This window comes from Salmo trutta, chromosome 25, assembly GCF_901001165.1.
Source record: "Salmo trutta chromosome 25, fSalTru1.1, whole genome shotgun sequence".
Taxonomy (NCBI): domain Eukaryota; kingdom Metazoa; phylum Chordata; class Actinopteri; order Salmoniformes; family Salmonidae; genus Salmo; species Salmo trutta.
The window spans coordinates 27828226-27855021 of NC_042981.1; the positions used below are offsets into that span (position 1 = coordinate 27828226).

Genomic DNA, 26796 nt, shown 5'->3' on the forward strand with positions numbered 1-26796 from the left:
GCCTATAATTTCCATGGTTGTCAACTTACTACTACGGCAGCTTAGTTTAGCCCCAAATGTAGTGTTACAGAAAGTGTGTGGGTGGGGTGCAGTGCTGGCCCCGGGGCTGCGTTACAGTGGTGTTGGCTTGTGTTTTCACACCCCTTTTATTACAGACCGCTGATGTGAAATGGCTTTATTCCCTACTAAGTGATTCAGACCAAAGCAACCATAACTGGTTGTAAAGACATTTCTCCCTGGAGACCCAAAGTTCTGCTTGACATTTTTCCATATTAAATGTTCAGAGTTTACAGATCTCGTACACAGATGGGAAAGATGCTAGGGATCATTTTTTGTGGAACGTGCTAGCGCTGTACGTGGGTGTTGGATTCATGTATTTGTGGATAGGTATGGATGGATTGACAAAATGGATGTTTAGATTTGTAAGTTGATCATGTTCTTTCTCTCCAGGCTCAGATCATGGCGTTTGCAAGCAAGTGACACATACACGAGTCCTGCCGTTGCAGTTTGATGGCACTCCCAATGACTTTGTGAATGGAATGTAAAAGTGTAAATGAATAAAGTTATTTTATGCTCTGTTATTACTTGAACACAGTTATTCCTGTGTGTCTTTCTTTCTGTGTGAAGATGATTTTGGGGTTTTCCAAGCATTTCCGGGGCAGCAGGTAGCCTAGTGGTTACTAGGCCAACGCTCTAACCACTAGGCTACCGAAAGGTTGCTGGATCAAATCCCTGAGCTGACAAGGTAGAAATCTGTCATTCTGCCCCTGAACAAGGCAGTTTACCCACTGTTCACAGGTAGCCCGTCATTGTAAATAAGAATTTGTTCTTAACTGACTTGCCTAGTTAAGGTAAAACAAAATTAAAATCCTGTATCCCAGTTTCACCAAATATTATGAACACCTGCTCTTTCCATGACAGACTAACCAGGTGAAAGCTATCATCCCTTATTGATGTCACTTGTTAAATTCGCTTCAATCAGTGTAGATGAAGGGGAGGAGACGGGTTAAAGAAGGATTTTTAAGCTTTGAGACAAGTGAGACGGATTGTGTATGTGTGCCATTCAGAGGGTGAACTATCAAGACAAAATGTTTTAAGTGCCTTTGAACGGGATATGGTTGTTTGTGCACTGGTTTGTGTCAAGAACTGCAATGCTGCTGGGTTTTTCATGCTCAAAAGTTTCCTGTGTGTATTAAGAATGGTCCACCACCCAAAGGACATCCAGTCAACTTGACACAACTGTGGGAAGCATTTGGAGTCAACATGGGCCAGCATCCCTGTGGAACTCTTTCAACACAAAGTCCATGCCCTGATGAATTGAGGCTGTTCTGGGGGGAAAAGGGGGTGCAACTCAATATTAGGAAGGTGTTCTTAATGTTTTGTACACTGTATATTGGGCTATTTAAAGACTGAACATGTTAGGGAAAACAAATACACTTTTAGTATTTTATTGAAACATACATGTATAATGTATACACACATTTTACTTGCACCAGGTTTTCATTAAATATTGACATGATCTGTCAGAGTTCACCTTAAAACATAGTGAACATTATGCAGCAGAAAGAAAGTTATCTGCAAAGTCAAAGCAGTTACAGACTGGTAAGTATTTTACTAATACAGGTTTACTTCATAGTTTTATATACAGCAGTAGTTATTGGACATGTTTGCTACTGGACAGATAGCGGCTATGATTGCACGAGGAGCAGTAATACAGCAAAGTTTAATTTTGTACAGATTGCAACAGCATTTTAAATATTTGTACAGTTCACAAGAAGAAAATTACAAACAGTATTAAGCCTTATGTGTGTCTTGCACCAAGAGCTATATCCCTACAAATGAAAGATGAATGTGTTGAAGGTCTTTGATATACCTGACATGCTTAGACGCTCTAATAACGTTATGACTGGTTGCTGAATACAGCAACAAGCTAAACCTCTGACAGGTTCCTGTAGTCCTGCACACGGTTGATCGAACAATGATCATTTAGTGCGCCACCGTAGACAACACAAATAAGACAAGAATTCACCAACAGAAACACACAGTCACTCACTCTGATTCAACACAACTGGCCATCCTACACAAGGCCACACATCTACCAAGGCAGCACTTTTAAACATTAACACCATACATACAATAGTATTCATGTATCAAATGCAAGACTTACTCAGTGAGAACATTATCGTCTCCCCCCTCTCTGAGCTTTACTTGCCTCCTGAGTTGTTGCAAATTGGATACCTTCCTTTAACATGGATGGATATGTACAACTCTGTAGACAACATCCAAGCAACAGATCTCCAATACAGTATCTGCAGTTAAAGTGTTCTGTGCAAAGTATGAGGGGGGAAGCTTTGGCTAAGTCATTTCAACCGTCTATTGTTATAAGCCTTGTGAGGGAAAATGTCTTATTCACTTGTCCTACAGTAGAATGTACTGGAAAGACATTTCCAGATAGAATGAGTTGCAGTTTAACATCTACCTTTGATTTTGGAAGGAAAGTGATCTGGGTAGATCCTCCACCCAAGTCCAGGATCCCCACTGCCATTCCTGCAACCCATTTTTTCAAATATTCCACTGTACTGTACAGTGCACTCCATGACCAAAGTTCTCTAAATACCTAAATATTCCACTGTACTGTACAGTGCACTCCATGACCAAAGTTCTCTAAATACCTAAATATTCCACTGTACTGTACAGTGCACTCCATGACCAAAGTTCTCTAAATACCTAAATATTCCACTGTACTGTACAGTGCACTCCATGACCAAAGTTCTCTAAATACCTAAATATTCCACTGTACTGTACAGTGCACTCCATGACCAAAGTTCTCTAAATACCTAAATATTCCACTGTACTGTACAGTGCACTCCATGACCAAAGTTCTCTAAATACCTAAATATTCCACTGTACTGTACAGTGCACTCCATGACCAAAGTTCTCTAAATACCTTACTAGTCGCAATGCTTTTAAATACACTACACACTCAAAGGTAGCCAAATAAGACTGCATTTCAGGTCAGACAGCCCTAAGGAAGCGAAAATGTAAACGCTTGCTTTGCAAAAATAAAGTCAACTCACTAATTATTGGTTAAACATACAGTAGAAATAGCGGTCCTTCCTTATAAAAAATATAGTGATTTCTTTGTCAACAGTTCATGGATTATTTGCAGGAGATTGCTGAGGAGGGAGGGAGGGAGGGGTAGGCTGGAGGAGCGTGGCAGTGCTGCTGAGCAGGAGGGAGGGGCTAGTCAGGGGTCAGTGGCAGAGGAGATGCCCCCAGTAACAGGCTGTCCCTCTCAGTACCTGCAGACAGTTAGGATAACTGCCCTTAGTGGATGTTGAGGTTGTTAAAGTGATCGAATGTGGCTCCCAAGGCCCAACTTGTCTCAACGTTGTTCACCTTCTTGGCGAGCTGCGGAGCAGAACAAAAAACAATGTTAAGTTTTGACTTATTAACGTCTTGGTGCCTGTCCCCTACCTTTTGTGCCCAGTGACCTGTTCCTGTCTCACCTGCAGCATTGTGTTGTCCTTGAAGCCAAAGCCCTCCTTCAACAAGCAGGTGATATATGTCATATCCATGCAGAGGAAGGGGCTGATGGGACGGTACTTGGTCATCTTGTTGCACACTGAAAACAAATCAGGTAGGCACTACGTTAATAACAACAAATCACAAAGGGCAGAGAGCACTGTGATAGAAATATTATGTATTCACCTTATTTGGTGGATATTTAACAATTATTTACTTAACAGTAACATAGTTCTGTCCTGCTAATGCTGAGTTTTATGACAGCAGCACATGTGGGCATATTTTGAGACATCTTGTATCATGTCTCATGTGGGGTCAAGCAGCAGACAACCTCTAACCTGTACACCACATAATAGAAAGCTGATCATCTTGTTTGGTTTATTTGGTTTGTTTAGCTGATTGAGAAAGGGGGTGTGAGAAGAGTCAAGTGCTGAGGGTCTGCACATGTTGGTGATTCTGGGGATGGGTGGCAGAGCCAACAGACTAGCTGTACACAGTGTGTCTCTCTCAGGCTCAGCCCCCAGGTCAGGTTGGTGTTGTGTGGCTGTCAGGTACGAGAGAGAGAGCTCACAGCTGCCCAGGTCAACTGCCTGCCAACCTGCCCAACGCCTGGCGACCTGCCCAACGCCTGGCGACCTGCCCAACGCCTGGCGACCTGCCCAACGCCTGGCGACCTGCCCAACGCCTGGCGACCTGCCCAACGCCTGACGACCTGCCCAACGCCTGGAGACCTGCCCAACGCCTGGCGACCTGCCCAACGCCTGGAGACCTGCCCAACGCCTGGCGACCTGCCCAACGCCTGGCGACCTGCCCAACGCCTGGCGACCTGCCCAACGCCTGGCGACCTGCCCAACGCCTGACGTGTTCATCGAGACCATATGACTGTTTTCGCAATGCAAACAGACTTTACATAACACACCAACTCGTTCCTGCTAGCTGTAAATCTAGCACAGGCATTTATTGAGCCACGCGCTCTAACAGCTTTTACCAAGGCTATATGTCAATCTAACGTGCCAGAGCACTTTCCACATCAGATTACTGTAAATGATGTGGAAATGTGTTAAGTAGCTAAATGTCAATGTGTATGTAAAATATCAACATATTTGTTTCTGCTCTGAGATCTGTTAAGAATCAGACATTTCATCTGATGGTCCCTGGTTATATTGGAAATGGCAGACGAAAGTGCCAATGTTCCAGGTTAGGTTACAGTAGTGCCAAGATGTTTGGGCACAAACAAGGTTGAGTGTTTGTGTGAGTTAGAACAGTGTGTATTTTTACAGCAAGGTTTTGTGGTGAGGAACTGATGTTTTGTAAGGCCTGTGAGATTGTTGAGTGTAACATGCAAATAAGCACCAACATTTCTTGTTTGTACACTGTGTACTGCGTCAATATAGTCAACATGTTTCTGAGGGGGAAAAGCCTAGCATTCACCTTCTTTGGCTCTCTTCTTGAAATCCCTGACTTCTACCATGCCACCGCGGCTGCCGTCTGGAAAACAAAAACATTTATACTATTTCTCATCTGCAACGACAGCTGTCAATTCAGTTTTCCAAGCAAATCCTAAAAACTGCAGTTAAATGTATATGAGGAGAAAGTAACTAAACAATGATATATTTTGTTTTACTTTAATCCTTTCATATCATTATGAGGTTTAACTGGATGCTTTCTGAATGGTGGTTTTGTATCTGTCCTGGTCTGTGTGTCTACTCACCGATGAGTCCTGACTCCACAGCTCTGTCGAAGTAGTAGGAGAAGGCATAGAAGATGCTGCTGCCCTTCACCTCAAACGGCTGGTGCACGATGCCTTTCACCACCCTCATCACCTCATAGTAACACAGCTTGTAACCTGCATAGCCTGGAGAGACACACAGATAACATCAAAATAATCATTAGTATCTATCACAAACTGTACTGAATCTTCAAGGCAGGTATCATAAAAGTATAGAGTTACGTCAGCTTCATGACAACATAACACTCAAGTCAATTGTTAAGTCAGAATCATTTTCATTGGCACCAACAATAAAAGGTTTATTTTCAAATGAGAGTAAAATAACTGAGTTTGCTGCATGCTTGTGGTGGAATGCACTGGGAGAACCCGGAGCCTCTTTATGAGATCAAAATGGGGTTGAGGCTATGGGCTCTCCACTAGCTATGGGCTCTCCACTAGCTATGGGCTCTCTACTAGCTATGGGCTCTCCACTAGCTATGGGCTCTCCACTAGCTATGGGCTCTCCACTAGCTATGGGCTCTCCACTAGCTATGGGCTCTCCACTAGCTATAGGCTCTCCACTAGCTATGGGCTCTCCACTAGCTATGGGCTCTCCACTAGCTATGGGCTCTCCACTAGCTATGGGCTCTCCACTAGCTATGGGCTCTCCACTAGCTATGGGCTCTCTACTAGCTATGGGCTCTCTACTAGCTATGGGCTCTCCACTAGCTATGGGCTCTCCACTAGCTATGGGCTCTCCACTAGCTATGGGCTCTCCACTAGCTATGGGCTCTCTACTAGCTATGGGCTCTCCACTAGCTATGGGCTCTCCACTAGCTATGGGCTCTCCACTAGCTATGGGCTCTCTACACTAGAAAAACCCCAAAAGGATACTTTCACAGCACCCTGGGATTGGTTTGTTGGTTACAACCAGGGAAACCAAGTGCTGACAAGAGTAGCACACGCCTGTTGGGTTATCTATTTTTACCACATAATTGTAAGCGGTCAACATCAAGCCTCTCCTTACACAGAAAAATTACAGCTCGGGGACTAACCCAGTATCTTTTGGCTACATGACCGTGGTATGGGAGTGTTGCATTATTTGCGGAATTAACTGACAATTTTCCTCTCATTTAAACACAAGGTTTGCTCTATTATAACTGTTTAAAGTCTGCATGCAGAGAGAAAGAATGACAAAACATGCATTCTGCACTGTCCAGTGGGAAAATGTTCTCAACTCAGACTGAACTAAAACTCTAACATTGCGCTCTGAGACTGAATCATTTTTTTCTAGTTTCGAGGATTATAAAAAATAAAATATTATCGAAATGGTATGTTTTATCTCGTGCTTACCGTCAGGAATTCCGCTAACTTTGTAGGTGATTCCACCAAAAGTCCAGTCCTCTCTGAACTTCTTGGGTAGACAGGAACTTGTGAAAACTTTCCAATCCAGACCTGAAAGAGTAAACCAGATTAGTTATTGCATTGTCCCCAACGAGGATGACAGTTAAATAGTGTGTCTGATTTATATAAATCTAGTGTGTCTTGCAGCATTATACAAATGTATTTATCCAGCCTGAACAGATGAATGACTGCCGTTGCCTAGCTTGAATAGCTAAGCAAATACTGTATGACAATTCAAATTACCATCAGCCCCCAAAGCCCCAAGAGTTGCCAATCGAGCCGCTACAAGTCCATTTCCAAGGTAGCTGAATGAGGACAGATATTCAGAATACATTCATGACAATGTCAAAGTAATGTGAGTATGCTGTTTTCATTGCATGCCATGATATACAATGAGTATACAAAACATTAAGAACACGTGCTCTTTCCATGGCGTAGGTGAATCCAGGTGAAAGATATGATGTCACTTGTTAAATCCACTTCAATCAGTGTAGATGAAGGGGAGGAGACGGGTTAAAGAAGGATTTTTAAGCATTGAGACATTTGCGGCACGGATTGTGTATGTGTGCCATTAAGAGGGTGAATGGTCAAGACAAAAGATTTAACTGTCTTTGAACGGGGTATGGTAGTAGGTGCCAAGCGCACCGGTGTGTCAAGAACCGCAACGTTGCTGGGTTTTTCACGCTCAACAGTTTCCTGTGTGTATCAAGAATGGTCCACCACCCAAATGGCATCCAGCCAACTTGACACAACTGTGGGAAGCATTGGAGTCAACGTGGGCCAGCATCCCTGTGGAACGCTTGACACCTTGTAGAGTCCATGCCCCGACGAATTGGGGCAAAAGAAAAATGTATAACTTGTAGTGTGTTTGAGTTTTAAAAAGGCTTCTGAAGTTTGTAATTTCCACTTTGAAATTTCCGACTTGATTTTCCTTTACGAAAAATGTATCAACCCCTACACATATTTCCATTAATTATAATCCATATAATAATTCACATTTCCTGTTGCAGCATGATTATTGTCCTGCAAAATGAAGATCTGTACTATAAATGCTGCACCAATGGTTGTTTACTCACCTGTGAGTGTAGAGTTGTAGAGTGTGGTTGAACATGTTGATGTTGGCAATGTAACTGGCTGGGGCAGTGAAAACTGTTTTCTATGGGTACAGAGAGAGGGGTTGAGTAATGTCTAATTAAATAGCAACGGTTACCTAAATCTTCGTAGAACATCAGTGGAGTTGAGTTTAACATTTACCTTTGATTTTGGAAGGAAAGTGATCTGAGTAGATCCTCCACCCAAGTCCAGGATCCCCACTGTCTTCCTGGTTTTGGCATACAAATGACCTAAAGCAAACAGACGGAAAGTCAAACACACAGAATTGGAAATAGAAAACTATAGACAGGATGCTATCCATCATCGACATTATAAACAGAAAGTAGAACATACAGGTACTGTACATTGACCACATACTGCATTTAGAATTCATTCATTTTCCAACCACCCGCTTGAGACAAAGACTGGTATTCTAATAGATACAGTTGAAGTCGGAAGTTTACATACACCTTAGCCAAATACATTCAGTTTTTCACAATTCCTGACATTTAATCCTAGTAAAAATTGTCTTAGGTCAGTTAGGATCACCACTTTATTTTAAGAATGTGAAATGTCAGAATAATAGTAGAGAGAATGATTTATTTCAGCTTTTATTTCTTTCATCACATTCCCAGTGGGTCAGAAGTTTACATACACTCAATTAGTACTTGGTAGCATTGCCTTTAAATTGTTTAACTTGGGTCAAACGTTTCGGGTAGCCTTCCACAAGCTTCCCACAATAAGGTGAGTGAATTTTGGCCCATTCCTCCTGACAGAGCTGGTGTAACTGAGTCAGGTTTGTAGGCCTCCTTCCTCGCACACGCTTTTTTAGTTCTGCCCACAAATTTTCTATGGGATTGAGGTCAGGGCTTTGTGATGGCCACTCCAATACCCTAACTTTGTTGTCCTTAAGCCATTTTGCCACAACTTTGGAAGTATGCTTGGGGTCATTGTCCATTTGGAAAACCCATTTGGTCTACAATGTTTTTTCTGAGGTCTTGGCAGATTTCTTTTGATTTTCCCATGATGTCAAGCAAAGAGGCACTGAGTTTGAAGGTAGGCCTTGAAATACATCCACAGGTACACCTCCAATTGACTCAAATTATGTCAATTAGCCTAACAGAAGCTTCTAAAGCCATGACATAATTTTCTGGAATTTTCCAAGCTGTTTAAAGGCACAGTCAACTTAAAGGCACAGTCAACTTAAAGGCACAGTCAACTTAAAGGCACAGTAAACTAAAGGCACAGTAAACTAAAGGCACAGTAAACTTCTGACCCACTGGAATTGTGATACAGTGAATTATAAGTGAAATAATCTGTCTGTAAAAAATTGTTGGAAACATCACTTGTGTCATGCACAAAGTAGATGTCCTAACCGACTTGCCAAAACTATAGTTTGTTAACAAGAAATTTGTGGAGTGGTTGAAAAACGAGTTTTAATGACTCCAACCTAAGTTTATGTAAACTTCCGACTTCAACTGTATACAGTACTAATCAAAAGTTTGGACACACCTACTCATTCAAGGGTTTTTCTTTATTTTTCCTATTTTCTACATTGTAGAAAAATAGTGAAGACATGAAAACTATTAAATAACACATATGGAATCACGTAGTAACAAAAAAAGTGTTAAACAAATAAAAATATATTTATATTTGAGATTCTTCAAAGTAGCCACCTTTTGCCTTGATGACAGCTTTGCGCACTCTTGGCATTCTCTCAACCAGCATCACCTGGAATGCTTTTCAAACAGTCTTGTAGGAGTTCCCACATATGCTGAGCACTTGTTGGCTGCTTTTCCTTCACTCTGCGGTCCAACTCATCCCAAACCATCTCAACTGGTTTAAAGTCGGGTGGTTGTGGAGGCCAGGTCATCTGATGCAGCACTCCATCACTCTCCTTCTTGGTCAAATAGCCCTTACACAGCCTGGAGGTGTGTTTGGTCATTGTCCTGATGAAAAACAAATGATAGTCCCACTAAGCGCAAACCAGATGGGATGGCGTGTCGCTGCAGAATGCTGTGGTAGCCATGATGTTTAAGTGTGCCTTGAATTCTCAATAAATAAAGACAGTGTCACCAGCAACAAACCCCCACACCATCACACCTCCTCCACCATGCTTCATGGTGGGAACCACACATGTGGAGATCATCTGTTCACCTACTCTGCGTCTCACAAAGACACAATGGTTGGAACCAAAAATCTCAAATTTGGACTCATCACACCAAAGGACAGATTTCCACTGGTCTAATGTCCATTGCTCGTGTTTCTTGGCCCCATCAAGTCTGTTCTTCTTATTGGTGTCCTTTAGTAGTGGTTTCTTTGCAGCAATTCGACCATGAAGGCCTGATTCACGCAGTCACCTCTGAACAGTTGATGTTGAGATGTGTCTGTTACTTGAACTCTGTGAAAGATGTATTTGGGCTGCAATTTCTGAGGCTGGAAACTCTAATCAACTTATCCTCTGCAGCAGAGGTAACTCTGGGTCTTCCTTTTCTGTGGCGGTCCTCATAAGCGCAAGTTTCATTATAGCGCTTGATGGTTTTTGTGACTGCACTTGAAGAAACTTTCAAACTTTCAAAGTTCTTGAAATATTTCGCATTGATTGACCTCCATGTCTTAAAGTAATGATGGACTGTTGTTTCTCTTTGCTTATTTGAGGTGGTCTTGCAATAATATGGACTTGGTCTTTCACCAAATAGGGCTATCTTCTGTATACCACCCCAACCTTGTCACAACACAACTGATTGGCTGAAACGCATTAAGAAGGAAAGAAATTCCACAAATGTACAAGGCACACGTGTTAATTAAAATGCATTCCAGGTGACTACCTCATGATGCTGGTTGAGAGAATGCCAAGAGTGTGCAAAGCTGTCATCAAGGCAAAGGCTGGCTACTTTGAAGAATCTAAAATATATTTAGATTCGTTTAACACTTTTTTGGTTACTACATGATTCCATGTGTTATTTCATAGTTTTGATTTCTTCACAATTATGCTACAATATAGAAAGTAGTACAAATAAACAAAAACCCTTGAATGAGTAGGTATGTCCAAACTTTTGACTGGTACTGTAGGTCTGTGACCACCAAGAGAAAGGCGGCGGCTATCATTTTGGCCATAGGATGGGTTTTAAAAGAAATGTTACACTAACTCTGTGTAAAAAGTGAGGGAATATTGCATCCCATCGTGACCAGATGGTGGCCAACATTCAAGACAGTCAGACAGGAGACAGGAGTCTTTCACTGCTCTGCAACTGTGTACAGTGTTTAAACCTCAGAAATGAACCCCCTGACCATTAACACCACCTTAACAAAACATGAGCAATGTATTACCTGTCAAAAAGTTCACTGTTACCCAGGCCAGGACTCCTACAAGAGAGAGTAGATGGAGAGTGTATGAGTAAAACATTCACTTGAACCAAATCATATGCAATTGTTGCCTTTGTAATCGTGTTGTTGGAAGTTACTGATACATACTGCCATTTGAACACATGCAATTCAGAGACTGTCAGTTAAGATATTGGAGGTTATACTAGTTTTCATTCATTTAGCAGCTGTTACATTAGCAATATCTGTCTGACATGGATAGACCGACCCAGGTCATTACTACTGTCTCAGAGCTCATGTTATGGCTCTCATAAAGTGAGGCTAATGAATTGCACATCTGATGAAACAGGAGTTGGTGCGGGTGTCTTAGTGAGTGATGTGGAGGATCACTTAATATTGAGTGTGGGAAGGACAACCCAGACAAGGTTATTTCATTGCTCTATGAGGTAGCGATAGAGCTCTTATAAACACATGTTACGAGGACAGTGTTGGGAGATACCAACCACCGCGTTTAGCTGATCTAACCAATGTCTACAGTTTTCCTCTTTACCAACATACCCACAATGCCACAGTACCATAAAAGAAAATGTAAGACAAATGTTTGTGACACCAACAAAGTGACATACCTTCATTCGTTCCATTCATTATGGAGACACTGTTGTTCGGTACAAAGAAGGGGGACTCGTCAAAGACTTCCCGAACCTACGGAGACAATTTATGATGACAGCGCTGAATAAAGACAATAACAAAATAAAAATAGATACTTATTATATCTCTTATCTCAAGACTCAGGAATTGTTACGAGGCACATTTTGTCTGAGAATGACGGAATGCAAAACCACAAGCATGGCTAGAGTAGCCGCATGAATTGAATCATTCAAATGACATATTCCACTACTCCAGACAACCCCCAAACAGCAGTTTTTTGCACAGTGATCGCCACCTCGAAGTGGGTAGACTTTCCCCCCAGTTTTTTCAAGAACACTTGTAAAGCCCTTAGCAGATTCACGTCCCGATCCTTGGCAGGACGGGTCATCCCTGTGCCAAACTAACTGAGTGGAGAGAAAACGTGCCTCACCTCATCCAGCAGAGCATTAGCCTTCTCCTCGGGCAGGAGGCGGAGCCCGGCCGTGGCTTTCAGGACCACCGGGGTCTGCTTCCACTCGACCTCTGGCACCGTCTTCTTGGCAACCTTCAGCAGCGCTCTGATCGTGTTCCCACCCTGAATGGGATAACAGGCATTAACAGATGAGCATGGTCTCCACTGGAACACTCTCAAAGCACAGCCGTGACCAAAAGGGCTGATATAGATATTTCAACAGTGAATGAAGTATATACCGGCATTAACGTATTCAGTTGATTAAAGGGTTGATATGTTTGTCCACATAGGACTTCACATGGTCTGGTTTTTAAGATGTAGATTCCAAGACAGTAAAGATCTGACTTAGTGACAGCTTCAGCAGAATCAGTTCATGTAATTACATGGTCTATATCTCAATGCCTAAATGAGAAAATGATAGACATGATACATACCTCTTCAGGCTTATCTTTATAGGCAGACAGACCAGGCTTCACCGCATGATACATCTCATTGTCCAGAACTGGCAGCTCAACTAAAAAGACAGAAAGTAGATGGGGAGAATGCATTCAATTATCAAACAAGATATAAATATATGAAATGTGTGAAATAACAGAACTCGGTTGCATTAATGTGTGCTTTAAAACTTGATTTGTTGCCTCAATCACTCCATTGCTAGGCTTTACAATCACTGATGTTTAAAGTAAAGTAAATACAAAAACAGCAAATCAAAGTCCATTATTAGAGGTTCGTTTTTCGGGATTTCGGCCACACTAACAGAGGATTAAAACTACAACTCAGCTGCCTCTTGGTTCGGTCTTGCTCATGATTGCTCTCTCCCCACGCTGACGGCACATGTTTGTCTTTACACCACAGAGCGAATGACCCAACAGCAAACATATACTCTCTGGGAGACAGCTGAATGTAAACCCCGTTTGGCTCCTGGGACTAAGCTAAGGCTGAGAGATACTGAATGAGATACACAGAAAAAGAGAGAGAAAACACTCACCTGGGTCTTTCTGGATAAATGTGTAGATGTGGATCCGGGTGCCTGTGCTCCCAGCATCGAACATGATCCCATAGAAAGTGTGGCTGAGGTTGACAGGATGGGAGACCTCAAGCAAGACCTCAGGCAAGACTTTGGGCACGACTTCGAGCAGGAGGTTTTCGGGCAGGAGGTTTTCCATGTTAGCAGAGTGTTCGTGGTGGACTGTCTGGCGGGGATGGTAGGTTGCCTCCGCTTGGAAGTTCCAAGCCAGAACTGACATGGACATTACTGTCAGGAGAAGCATCTGAAGAGCCATCTTTTTTTAACACCCAAAGAAACACTGATGCTTTTGTAAAAGCTAAAACACTTTACTCTATGGATATACAGTAAGAGTCAAACTGTGCCCTATTCAAGATAGTCTTCTTCAGAGGAGCAGCACAAAATGCAGTGGATGCAGCTTGCAGAGGTGATGAGTGACAACCGGAGAGGCAGAGACAGTGTGGGTAGCAATGCACATTCAGGACTGTCTGGTCATCTGTTTATATAAAGACATAAGGGCTTGGCACTGGGCCATACCATGACAGGTCATCCACCAATCCTGTTGCATTCCATCTAGGTTCCTTCAAGAGTCCCCCTTCTGAAAGAGCTGGATACTGAATATGTGCTTACAGGCAGCAATTATGTTTCTCTCTTTTCATCTTTCGTGGGCAAACTGGAGCCAAAAATCCCCCAAGTGAAGAAAGAAAGAGGATATGTCAAGACATCAAAATGACTGGCTTGTAGAAATTTGAAGCAATTGTCTTAAAATACATTTTATTGGTGTATTTAATTAAGACTTACAGGCAAGCTTGTCGATTACTACAATTCCTTCCCTGCACAAGTAGCCTATTACTCATATTCGTCTTAATTTGTTGTATTGCCCGTCTTGACTTGGGCTGTCAGGTAGTAGGTAGTAACCTGACAGCCCAAGGCAAGACAGGCAATACACCTTTCTCTGGATATGTACAAGTACTTTTTTGTGTGTATCACATTCCGAACCAATAATGACATGTGTGAAAATTACCACATAAAAACATATGCTGCAGACCTTTAAACCCAACCAACCTTTCACAAGAGATGTGCTGATGCAAGTTGCACTCCAACTGGCATAAATGCTGAAAGAATGAAAGCAATAATCTCACTCCCACTCATCCCTGTGCTAACCACAAGCTTTCCTAGGAAAGAATATTTAAAGGCACGTTTCACAGGACAAACCATGAAAAGCATGAGTAGCTGCTTTCAGTTTTAGCTGGGTGGTTGGCAAGGTGTCTTTAACCAGTCTATCAGCAAAAATATTCTAATGTACTGTAATGTTCAGAGTTTCTGGTTTCTAGGAGGGAGGGAGGCAATAACAATGTGCTACTGCAGCTCAGCAAAGAGGCCCTGCTAACTCAGACCTCATATGAACTGAGCTTTGCACCAGAGTGGGATTTCCTTCACTCAGTCCCCACGAGAAGCTGCAGCAACAGTAAACAAAGACAGGGCTGAAACAGGTAGAATTTGTATGTTTCTAGAGACTGCAGACTTGCTGAACTGGTATCACCCAACTCTGCTCCTGCTAACAGGTTCACCACACAGTCACACACAGGGTGAGTGAAGCACAAACTGTGGTGGCATGTGTCACCCAGCTCAGCTGGGGGGGTGTGATTAAGCCGGAATGGGGGCGGCCAGCGGTCCTGCAGCAGGACTTGAGAAGGGCAGAGAGAAGGTCCACAAAGAGGGCATGAGGAAAGGATGGGGCTTGGCACTAGCATGCCATTCCAATCCCAGGACACTCCGCTGTGCAGCGCACTGTTCTAACACTGTAATTTGGACTAAAAATATTGCACTTTCTTTCCTCCTTCCTTTTTGTCTAAATACTGTGGTTCACCATTATGGTCCATGTCCCCTATTAAAGCATGCATGTGCAGGACCTCTCATTGACTTTGTGTCAATTTAAAGGTCCAATGCAGCTGTTTTATCTCAATATTAAATAATTTCTGGGTAACAATTAAGTACTTACTGTGATTATTTTTGACAATTTTAATTGAAAACAAACAAAATAGCTTCTTAGCAAAGAAAAATAATGTCAGTGGGGGAGGGGAAAACTGAACATTTGCTGTTATTGGCAGAGAGGTTTGGAACTCTTTATTGGTTTATTAACTCATTCACCGCATGGTGATGTCACTATGGAGGGCCAAAACTACATCCCACTAAAACAGGCTGAAATTTCAGGCAGTCTTTTTAAAACAGCTACACTAAAAGGGCATCATAATTTTCACAATTTCACAGTATTATTCCAGTGTGTGGAAATATATACATTACCAGTCAAAAGTTTGGGCATACCTACTCATTCAAGGATTTTTCTTATTTTGACTATTTTCTACATTGTAGAATAATAGTGAAGACATCAAAACTATGAAATAACACATATGGAATCATGTAGTAACCAAAAAAGTGTTAAACAAATCAAAACAGATTTTAGATTCTTCAAAGTAGCCATCCTTTGCCTTGATGACAGCTTTGCACACTCTTGGCATTCTCTCAACCAGCTTCATGAGGTAGCCACCTGGAATGCATTTCAATTAACAGGAGTGCCTTGTTAAAAGTTAATTTGTGGAATTTCTTTCCTTCTTAATGTGTTTCAGACAAATCAGTTGTGTTGTGACAAGGTTGGGGTGGTATATAGAAGATAGCACTATTTGGTAAAAGACCAAGTCCATGTTATGGCAAGAATAGCTTAAATAAGCAAAGTGAAACAACAGTCCATCATTACTTTAAGACATGAAGGTCAGTCAATCAGGAACATTTCAAGAACTTTGAAAGTTTCTTAAAGTGCAGTCGCAAAAACCATCAAGCGCTATGACGAAACTGGCTCTCATGAGGACCACCACAGGAAAGGAAGACCCAGAGTTACCTCTGCTGCAGAGGATAAGTTCATTAGAGTTAACTGCAGCTCAGATTGCAGCCCAAATAAATGTTTCACAGAGTTCAAGTAATAGACACATCTCAACATAAACTGTTCGGTGGAAATCTGTCCTTTGGTCTGATGAGTCCAAATTTGAGATTTTGGTGAACGGGTGATCTCAGCATGTGTGGTTCCCACTGAGAAGTATGGATTTATTTAGAATTCAAGGCACACTTAACCAGCATGGCTACCACAGCATTCTGCAGCAATGCAACATCCCATCTGGTTTGCGCTTTGTGGGACTATCATTTGTTTTTCAACAGGACAATGACCCAAAACACACCTCCAGGCTGTGTAAGGGCTATTTGACCAGGAAGGAGAGTGATGGAGTGCTGCATCAGATGACCTGGCCTCCACTATCACCAGACCTCAACACAATTGCAATGGTTTAGGATGAGTTGGACCGCAGAGCGAACGAAAAGCAGCTAACAAGTGCTCAGCATATTTGTGAACTCCTTCAAGACTGTTGAAAAAGCATTCCTCATGAAGCTGGTTGAGAGAATGCTAAGAGTGTGCAACACTCTCATCAAGGCAAAGGCTGGCTACTTTGAAGAATCTCAAATCTATTTTGATTTGTTGAACACTTTTTTGGTTACTACATGATTCCATGTGTTATTTCATAGTTTTGATGTCTTCACTATTATTCTACAATGTTGAAAACCGTAAAAAAAATAAGAAAAACCCTTGAATGAGTAGGTGTCAACTTTTGACTGATACTACATATAAAACACAGGACAATCACATTGACAGACATCTGACAACAGCGAAGCTATATGAGCCAATTGAACAGGTTGCTGGCTGCTCACACTCAAAAAAACACAAGATGTTATATTAGAGTTACTAACTCCAGTCCTTGCAAAAGCCATGATGTCGTGTCTGCTTTTCCCCCCAGCTGCTATCTCCAAGGTTCTTTGTGAGAAGAAGAATCGTGCCCTGACAAAGACAAATGTATTCTACTGCATAATTAAGTTTGGCGTTCAGACATACAATGACTTACAGTAAGTACTACTATAGAAAATGATGTATTTGGATCATGTGCAGTGTTCTGATAGATTCCAAGGGACAAATCATACTACTAGTCCCTATTGTGTCAAAACATGCCAAACCTTCATGATCAGATTAAAAAGATTTTAGAGGAGAGCCATGGTCTGACAATTTCTGAGCTGAGCTATAAACTGTGAAACTAGACAAACTAGATTGTTCAGTGGTCGTGGTTGAATACTATGATAAAAGTATGTTTAGTTTGAAAATGAAAATAGTTTAGATCAAAAGTAACTTTGTAAAGCAAGGTAATTGTTTATTGTACACAGCCATGCTTCGTTTCAGAATATGTAGGCTAGTTGGTAAATAATATATATATATATATGAAAGGTTGTGTTAGACTATAGGGCTTTACGGAGGGAGGCATAGACCTATAGAAATTAGGTGGCAGTAAGACACAGCAAATACTAGTCAAAGGTCCAAAAAGAAATCCTCAGTGGTATCTTAGATACAACTTTTGATCTTTTGTTGCATCTTAACCAAAAGCTTTAAAGCATGAGAGGTGACCCAAGCTTTGTTATCCAAGCCTTGCAATCTATTATTAATATGCTGCAATGTTACTCTCAGGAATTTCATGTTTGCGGGTGTCCTACCACAAAACTCTATTGAAGAGACCTAAACCATGTCATTACAATTCCAATGATAATGACAGCTTCAAAACGCTCAGGGTTATTTCAGTTTTCTTTACTCCCTGTCATAGCAATTAGCTTTAAATGTAGTCCCCAAACTCTGTGCTTGATGCCAGTGCAAAAAGCTATATGCTTAAATTCACAGTAACTACACCCTGACATTTGTGATATACTTTTTTGTTCAACTTTTGGTTGAAGAATGTTCCTTGGGCACCTTCCAGTTTCTCCATAAAGCACAATTTGGAAGCCAGTTGAGTGAGGGCATGTAATGTGACAGTGGCTTTTGGATTCAAATGACCCGCAATAACTTTACATATGTTTATTTCAGTTTGTTCAGGTACTCAGAACCTGCAAAGTCAACTGCAATTTGTTGAACATTTGTGGCTTCGCCGCAATTTGTGTAATCCAACAATACAGTGTGCTCCTGGTGGCTGTGTAATGTGTCAGTGGTCCAAGGTTCTTCCCAGGACATGCAGAACAATATTCCTCTTAGAAGGGGTGCAAATGATGTTACATACCAGGGGGTGCACCTCATTCCACATGTAGGCCTATAAACAGATCTGTGTCAATGTGTCACGTGTGCTATATTTAACATATTCACATTTCAAGAGGATCAAGAAGCAGAAAATGAACATGTCTTTCTTGATATTCATGCATGTTGATGGGAAGTTTCCATATTTTATTGGTCTGATTGTTTGTAGCACAGAGATCCTATTTTTTTATATTATGTAGCTAACCTATCTCCATCAAAGGATGATTATGTTGTTTCATTTGAATATGTTTTTGTGTGATTGCATTCTAAGTCAAATTTACCTGGACTAGTTTTGAATACTGTGCATATGACATTACCTGCTTCAGGTGATTGTGAAGTAGACTGCTAGCATGTCGACAGCCCGTGCCACATATGGTTTCTATGGCATCAAAATTGTAAAACACAGGCTCCCCAGTGGCTTGAAGTGAAGCTTACCTAGCTAGCCTATAAGTGCTCCATTCATTCATATCAGTTTAATTATCGTATCCAAAACAATGCCCACGAAGAAGTGAAAAAAGGGAAATAATGGTCATGTTAAAGGGTAAGACGTTTTCTTTGCATTGTTGTCATGGCTTGAATTAGGTTAGCAGCAGCTAACTTAGCTATCGGACTGGGGGTAGCTAACTTTAGGTAGCTATTGTTAGGCAAGGTCTGTGTAGGTATAGCTACTACAATTCTTTGTCCAAATTGTGTCTACAAAAGGAAAGAAATTAGGCAAACAGGAGTCAAAAGCCAATAAAGAGTGACATTGAGAAGGAAAAGGTCAATGCTGCTCTTTATCTTTTGCAAAAGCAGCAGCTGTTCTTCCTGGTGTCCACAAAAAAAAAAAATAAAAAAAAAACACTGGTACACCGATAGTCACACACACACGTTAAATACAACGATATACAAACATTTTTTTTTTTTATTACAAAAAATTATATCCATAACGCCCCTGTTTCCTAACTTTTTTTTGCAGATTACAAGGATGGAGGGCCAATTTAAAAAGTTTAAATAAAAAAATTAAAAACAGGCCCTTGAGGAAAATGAACAGCTGATAAGTATTTAGTCTTTGTGAATTAAGTTTGGGTAACTAACCTCCCAGGTAAGTCTTCCATCATTTTTACCTAACAACCACATTCAAAAGAACAAGGAGTGACTAGACAGTTTACATCTTACAGGGCAGAAATGGACCAGGAACATTTGCATGTAGTCTACCTAATAATTCATATTAATTGTCCTGTAAGCACCAAGTGTATACATTGTTTGTACTGCATCAAAAACATGTGCTGTGTTGTGTCTGAACAACAGTGTTCTTTTTAATTAGGCAGTCCCTATGCTAACTTATGTACAACAAAGAAAACAAAAAAGAAAAACAGAACTAAAAACCTACCCCATACACATTCAGCCATATAGTCTGAAATTGTGTTTTGGTAATGCCCTTTGGATACAGAAGAAAAAAGTAATTAAATGTGCATGGTCTCAAACATACAAACTAGTTTTTATATAGCCTTAGAAGGCATCTTTCCCTTGTGTCGTATGGATTGTTTGTGCTGGTGTGCAACTTTATTTACGGGTTAATTTTGACAGTTGATCTCTACAGAGAAAAATACATCACATTGATTGGAGTAAAGATCATTGAAATATCTAACTGCCATTGGAATGGTCAAACAACAAAATGTGCAGAAATGTGCCACTTTTGCTAATCCATGCTGGTAAAAATGGGACCCAATAAGCTTTTGAGAAATAAAAGACGCTCGGTCTGGACCAACTTAAAACATCCCCATTTTAGACATGCATGGCATTGTCACATATGTTCATGTAGCACTAATTCTGGAAAACTATTTTTGTGGTTGACCCTAATGATGCGATTTCACAACATGCCCCTCAACCCCCTTTGCTCATTGTAAAGTGATAAAATGGTTCACTTTGAAAATTGACTTAGCTAATGGCAATCATCGCATAAAAGCACTCAGAGAACATGAGCTCCATGGCCTTCGTCTCAAAGTAGTCTGACAATGTTGAAAAAGTCAGCCACCAAACAATTATAAAGATATTTAGCCGTTTTCATTTTCCAGTCATCCCACTGGGTCAGTGCCATATTTTCTTTGCAACTAAAACACAGCATTAGGGATAACAGAGAAATGCTAAACTTCTTAAGCACAAATCTGTCCATTTGATGAAAGAATGAAAGCTTTCTAAAGAAAGCTGTGGCTAATTGAATTGATCCCCGTCCTAAGTTTATAGAATGCACAGTCACATAGCAAAATAAGCGGCATCTAAAGTAGCATGGCATTCATAAAGTAATCTAAAGAATAACAATTAGGCATAACATTATAACCAAATGGTTGCTAACCTATCATTTAGTCATCATGTACCTGATTGTGGGTGAATGTTTTGATTGCCTTCCATAACTTTGTCCACTTTGGTCATTTCTGACTGGAGTGTACACAGCTGCATTTAAGCTCTGATTTCAGCCTCCGTTTGACTGATTTGGGTTTGGTTGCAAAGGCCATACTTCATCTGAACTTTTAGATTTTATTCCCAGCTATTATAGGTGGTTGTTCTCCTCCTGTTCCTGGAAGCTATGGTAATTTTATGTCAGAAAATCAGCATCAATTATATTTCTGAAATAGCAGCTGCTATTTCAGCTATCAAGGAGTTTGGGAGAAATAAGGCCCGAATGGACAGGAGCTCAGTAGTGTGAAAACAAGACGGACAGAAACCTTGTTTCATACCCTGAAGTACCACTCTTGATTGTGAATGATTTCACAGTTCTATCAGTGATCATCAACTCTCTATTTTCTAGATTAAAGAAAGCATGTACATTGCAGAGAGGGAGCACAAGTAAAGCCTAGCTAGAATGGAGCACGCATTCTTCTGTGAAAAAGGTATGATGACTTTAAATTGACAAATTATTTTGTACATGAAAAATACACTTTAGGGAAAACTAGCCTTGAGCTAATCAAAAAGTATTGGATTTAATGGGTAAAGACGTAAAGGCGTGAAAAGCCTTACTGAGCAATAGAGAGGGGGGCGAGAAGAACAGTGAGTACTGTGTTCGCTGCAGGTTCGCCTAGAGGAGGAGGCAGAGCAGAGGATCGCCCAACTGCCTGAGAGGACCCACAATGAAGCTGTTGTGTGAGTGTCTCAGCTGGCCAATTACAGGCTAATTTTACTGTTCAAACTGCACCTTCAGGCCAGGAGAAAAAAAAAAGAGGCAAAATAAATAACATGGGAGGGAAAACAAGGTTATTATCTTGACCACACCAGTTTGTCTTCCTTAAGATAGTGTACATCACCTAAGCCAATGATGACATCCCAAGCAGTTCCAGAATGCCTTGCAGGGAAGAGGGTCCTGGTTTGGAACAGTGGGGAAGACCTCTCTGTGTACTGTATAGTTCGAAAGACCTCTGAGGACAGACTAGGTACTAATATATATATATATATATATATATATATATATATATATATATATATATATATATATATATATATATATATATATATATATATATATATATATATATACACACACACACACACATACTTTGAAGTCTGTTCTTTTATAGTCTATAAATGATCTTCAACATTGATACTGAAGGTGGCATTTTTCATAGATTTTATTGCCATTTCTATACTTCAGTTCTTGGTGATTTATATTGTAGAAACAAATGTAACCTGTGTTTTCAGACCAATTTGGTGACTTAAGGCAAATTAAAACCAAAATCTTCCCCAGCATTCTAAGCTTGGAATTTGATGTCACTCGTGATTTTCTCTACTACATCACCAGACCACTCCCTGTCCCATCACCAAACCCAGTGCACCGCCTTTATGCCAGTTATACCTCAGAGAGTTTGGCACTTGACAGGTAGAACTGTCAGGCAGCTAGACAATGCATCGCACTTCATGTTCAAGAACAACATTGGTAGCCTAGTGCCTGGCTGAGACTAAGTGGAGAACCTGAGGAAGATGACTGTCATTGGCTGAGGAAAACGCCTCCCTGGCACTGCATAAGGTACACCAGCCCCAATGGCGCCACAAACAGAACTGTAGGCATTTTCATGCACTGGCAGTGCCTGGACAAAGAATCATCAACTCAATAACATGTCTTTTTTAAATTGTTAAACACGTGGCAGATCTCCAGTGGACATATTTCAGATGGTATTTCCCCCTTTATTTATATTTGCTGACCCCATGTTTGTTTTGCTTGCGGCCCCTCATACCCCTCACCTCCACAGTGCGAGCTGGTGGCTGGTGGTTGTGGCAAGTTCCCACTGGCTTCTGGGTTACAAGTCAGTGCCCCCCCCCCCCCCTCAGCATTTTCAGGCACTGTTTCTCTAAAGCAAATACCATAATCTCACCCATTATTTTGATTTTTTTTTTTCACCTTTATTTAACCAGGTAGGCAAGTTGAGAACAAGTTCTCATTTACAATTGTGACCTGGCCAAGATAAAGCAAAGCAGTTCGACAACATACAACAACAGAGTTACACATGGAGTAAAACAAATATACAGTCAATAATACAGTAGAAAAATAAGTCTATGTACAATGTGAGCAAATGAGGTGAGATAAGGGAGGTAAAGGCAAAAAAGTCCATGGTGGCAAAGTAAATACAATATAGCAAGTAAAACACTGGAATGGTAGATTTGTAGTAGAAGAAAGTGCAAAGTAGAAAGAGATAATGGGGTGCAAAGGAGAAAAATAAAATAAATAAATAAATAAATACAGTAGGGGAAGCGGTAGTTGTTTGGGCTAAATTATAGATGGGCTATGTACAGGTGCAGTGATCTGTGAGCTGTTCTGACAGCTGGTGCTTAAAGCTAGTGAGGGAGATAAGTGTTTCCAGTTTCAGAGATTTTTGTAGTTCGTTCCAGTCATTGGCAGCAGAGAACTGGAAGGAGAGACGGCCAAAGGCGGAATTGGCTTTGGGGGTGACCAGAGAGATATACCTGCTGGAGCGCGTGCTACAGGTGGGTGCTGCTATGGTGACCAGTGAGCGGAGATAAGGGGGGACTTTACCTAGCAGGGTCTTGTAGATGTGGGTAGTATATGGGGCTTTGGTGACAAAACGGATGGCACTGTGATAGACTGCATCCAATTTATTGAGTAGGGTATTGAAGGCTATTTTGTAAATGACATCGCCGAAGTCGAGGATCGGTAGGATGGTCAGTTTTACGAGGGTATATCTGGCAGCATGAGTGAAGGATGCTTTGTTGCGAAATAGGAAGCCAATTCTTGATTTAATTTTGGATTGGAGATGTTTGATGTGAGTCTGGAAGGAGAGTTTACAGTCTAACCAGACACCTAGATATTTGTAGTTGTCCACATATTCTAAGTCAGAACCGTCCAGAGTAGTGATGCAGGATGATAAAGCGAGGACAGGATGAAGTCACCCCAGCTCAGTCCTTCCATGTTCCAGCCTCCTTCCATTTCCTTCCATGCTCCATGCTCCATCCACTCTCCTTCCATGCTCCATCCACTCTCCTTCCATGCTCCATCCACTCTCCTTCCATTTCCTTCCATGCTCAAATTTTCCATTCCCATGCTCATTCCTTCCATTTGGCAATTAAGCCCCCCCCAAAACATTATCCATTCATCAACATGCCATTTAGTGGCTTTAATTAATTACGTTACTTTGGAGAAAGCCATATGTATAGTCATGATGATCGCAGCCCTATTTTAAGACGAACCCCTCAACCATTCCTATATTTCCCACCCCTAGAAGACCAGTGAGCTGATGGAGAATGCGTCCCAGGTGAGGGCCCAGGAGATAGCAGAGGTGAGGGGGAAGGTGGGGACCCTGGAGCCGGCCCTAGGGCTCATGGTGGGGGAGTTTGAGAGACACAGCACTGGGCCCTGGACAGCATCCAGGCCGGCCAAGGGGAGTTGGACAAGTTGCAGAAGCTGCTGGCCATGCGGGAGAAGGAGATGGGGCGAGTGAAGCGGCAGCCAGAGCATTGTGTAGCAACGCACAGAGCTAGAATGATTCTTCCAGGAGGTCCTGGGCAAGGTGAAGCATGAGATCCAGGCCTGCCGGCTGCAGTACAGGCAGGAGGCCCCCCGTAGGAGAATGAGTAAGGCCTGGTCAGGCAAGCAGGAGTACTCCTGAATCCACACCTTCCCCAAAACCCCTCACAGCACCAACAGTGTCTCACCGACCTGGAGGAAGCTGAGAAGTGGTGAGGCCTGCCTGCGGTCATCACCACCACTTACCGTACATTTCACCATTTCTCTGTTGGCAACTCCTTGTCAGCTGTATATGATTCAGCAGTCATCTATTCAAAACAAACATTGTACACTGTTCAAAAGTTGACAAATAATGTCTAGACTGTTCCTACTAGAAAATCTATTTTTCCACCACACTTGTGTTTCAGGACAAATCTCCAGAACAACAAGGTTGACATCTCTGAACTCACATGGGAGAAGGAGAAAGTGCTTAGACTGCCAAAATGAACAGACAGAAAGCAAGGTAACAGCTAGCTACTACATCGTGTGGGTCCTGTGTTGTCTGCCAGCAGACATGCTCATTGTTAGCTTCCCTCTTTTCTATTTCTACTGTGTTCAGTTTAGATGATACCATCAATTTGGAATCATTAAACATGACAACAAAACCCCTGGCACAATAAAGAGTTGAGATCAAAACGCAGTGATACCATAAGAAGCACGAGCCGTGCTGCAGTTTGAGGGCCTTTATTTGTGACTCCTTTTTAAATGTCTTAAACAGCTCTTTTGTCAGCAGAAGAGGATACCATAAAACATCAGTTAGGTTTAAACCAATTTTCTTTTCCGTCCAGCTGCTTAAAAAGAAGGAAGAAAGAGTCTGGGCACAATAGTAAAAATAGGGCCGGCCACAGAGTCCTGTGCTTGGAAACAAACATCTGGCCACGCCGATTTGCCTTCAGCCTCTTGGCCCCACTTCACGTGCACAAGGAGTTCATTTAGTTCTTTGAACGCCTGTGGTTAGGGAACAGCTGGCAGCATGATTGTCAAGTTGAGTGCAGGGGATCTGAATGTATAGGGTGTATTGGAGGGCAGAGATGTACGTTAATGACAATGTCAACATTGTCCTGGCGTCTAGCCTTGCAAACAGAGCATTTGGCGACCTAGGATGAATTTACAGAGACCCAGTAGACTATGAATCATAATGACTCTTACAAGGCATTTCTGCAGTCTACAGCTAGAGAGAGCAGCTGCCACAGTATGGGAAACCAGTCCTTTTTAAAATCTACAGCATTTCAATCTACTCTTCCTTTTGCAGGAATCTGAGCCAACCTTTGGCGTTGTTGGCATCCCCAGATAGGAACCAGAATGACACAGATCCCGGGTGAGACACCAAAAACAATACTTGAGAATGTCCTGGTTTCTCTTTGTAATTACAAAGCTTCGGTAGATTTATCTGTCCCATAGAGCATGTTTAAACACCGGCAGTGAGACAGTGATTTATCACTTGTAGATTTTTTGTTACATAATGACATATGCTTTGCAGAATTACAGAGGAGCCGTCCCTTGCGACCATCACCCAGGCGCCTGTGTATACCCTGCCCTCCAACCCCAGTGCCCTGTCGGATACCCAGAACACATGAGCTCCCCCACAGTCCCCTGTGGTGTTAGTGTCACGGTCGCTCTGAGAATTTTGCTGCTCCAAATGAAGTCTCCAGAATTATGTTGATGGTTTTGTGAAAAACTTTTGTGTTATTTTCTGATCGTCATAATTTAAAGCTTACAAAAGGCATACTTTAACTTTTTTAATGGATTCAGGACAGAGAAACGATAAAGGGTTCAATTTAAACGGATTGCTTTTTATTAAAATGTATTGCTTTTTATTGACCTGTACTGAACGTAATGAAATATTGACACATGCAGGAATAACTGCACCACGGGATGTGTGCATAACATACATTTGTAAGATCCAGATGAACTGAATCCATGATTAATAGTGGCATCACATTCAGCAGCTACACATTCATCAATATCATAATGCTGTTGAGGCAGCATATTTTGAACACTGACGTTGCATAGAAGAAAAGCTATAGTGAGTGAATGAATCTTGAGATACCATTGAAGAAAAAAAATAACACGTCTGTGGGTAATTAGCAATTAATGGCGACGGGACTGCACAGTAGTTTTGACATTTTGCATCACAAAAGACATAGGAAATGTTTTCCTCCAGACCAGTTAGCGTCCCATGGTTGGCATGGAAACTGAAGGAGTTTGCACAGTGGCGTCTTCTGCCTTCCATTGTGAAGAAGAGTTTTGATCTGTGTGTAAACCTGGATGCCCAGTAGAGAGTAAAGACAACTATAATATGCTGCTCTGTAACTATATATGTGGCATCATGACCGTATTACATCACTGAGAACATTAAACGAAGCTGAACATCTAGACTGAAGACAGTTGGCTTTGACCAGTTATCATTAGTTAAGAGGACCGAGTGGTTTACATCACTAGTCAGCCACAGAAACTCCAACCTTCATGTGGAAATTGCCCAGCATAAATTCCTGTTTGT

At 41.6% G+C, this 26796-nt stretch overlaps 2 protein-coding genes across 3 annotated transcripts in view; one reads left to right on the top strand and one right to left on the bottom strand.

The window, feature by feature from the left end:
* Nucleotides 1-590, top strand: part of coq6 (coenzyme Q6 monooxygenase) — an 11682-nt gene extending 11092 nt beyond the window's left edge. The window contains exon 12 of the mRNA XM_029713488.1: nucleotides 451-590. Coding sequence (XP_029569348.1) covers nucleotides 451-480 — 30 coding nt within the window. The 3' untranslated portion in view covers nucleotides 481-590. The remainder of the gene's footprint in view (nucleotides 1-450) is intronic.
* Nucleotides 591-1432: 842 nt separating this feature from the next.
* On the bottom strand, nucleotides 1433-13865 carry LOC115162308 (ectonucleoside triphosphate diphosphohydrolase 5-like). 2 transcript variants are annotated; one of them, XR_003869514.1, is made up of 14 exons: nucleotides 13141-13865; nucleotides 12587-12666; nucleotides 12132-12275; nucleotides 11680-11755; nucleotides 11060-11095; nucleotides 7892-7980; nucleotides 7714-7793; nucleotides 6881-6942; nucleotides 6587-6688; nucleotides 5237-5380; nucleotides 4957-5013; nucleotides 3510-3625; nucleotides 2948-3411; nucleotides 1433-2892 (listed from the first exon to the last, which is right to left on the bottom strand). XR_003869514.1 is itself a non-coding variant. In XM_029713490.1 (13 exons), the coding sequence occupies exons 1-13, from the start codon at nucleotides 13433-13435 to the stop codon at nucleotides 3328-3330; spliced, it is 1365 nt and encodes a 454-aa protein (XP_029569350.1). In that variant the 5' UTR covers nucleotides 13436-13865; the 3' UTR covers nucleotides 1433-3327. The 2 variants fall into 2 exon arrangements, 1 of the variants encoding a protein (XP_029569350.1); XM_029713490.1 differs by having other exon boundaries at nucleotides 1433-3411.
* Nucleotides 13866-26796: the final 12931 nt, after the last annotated feature.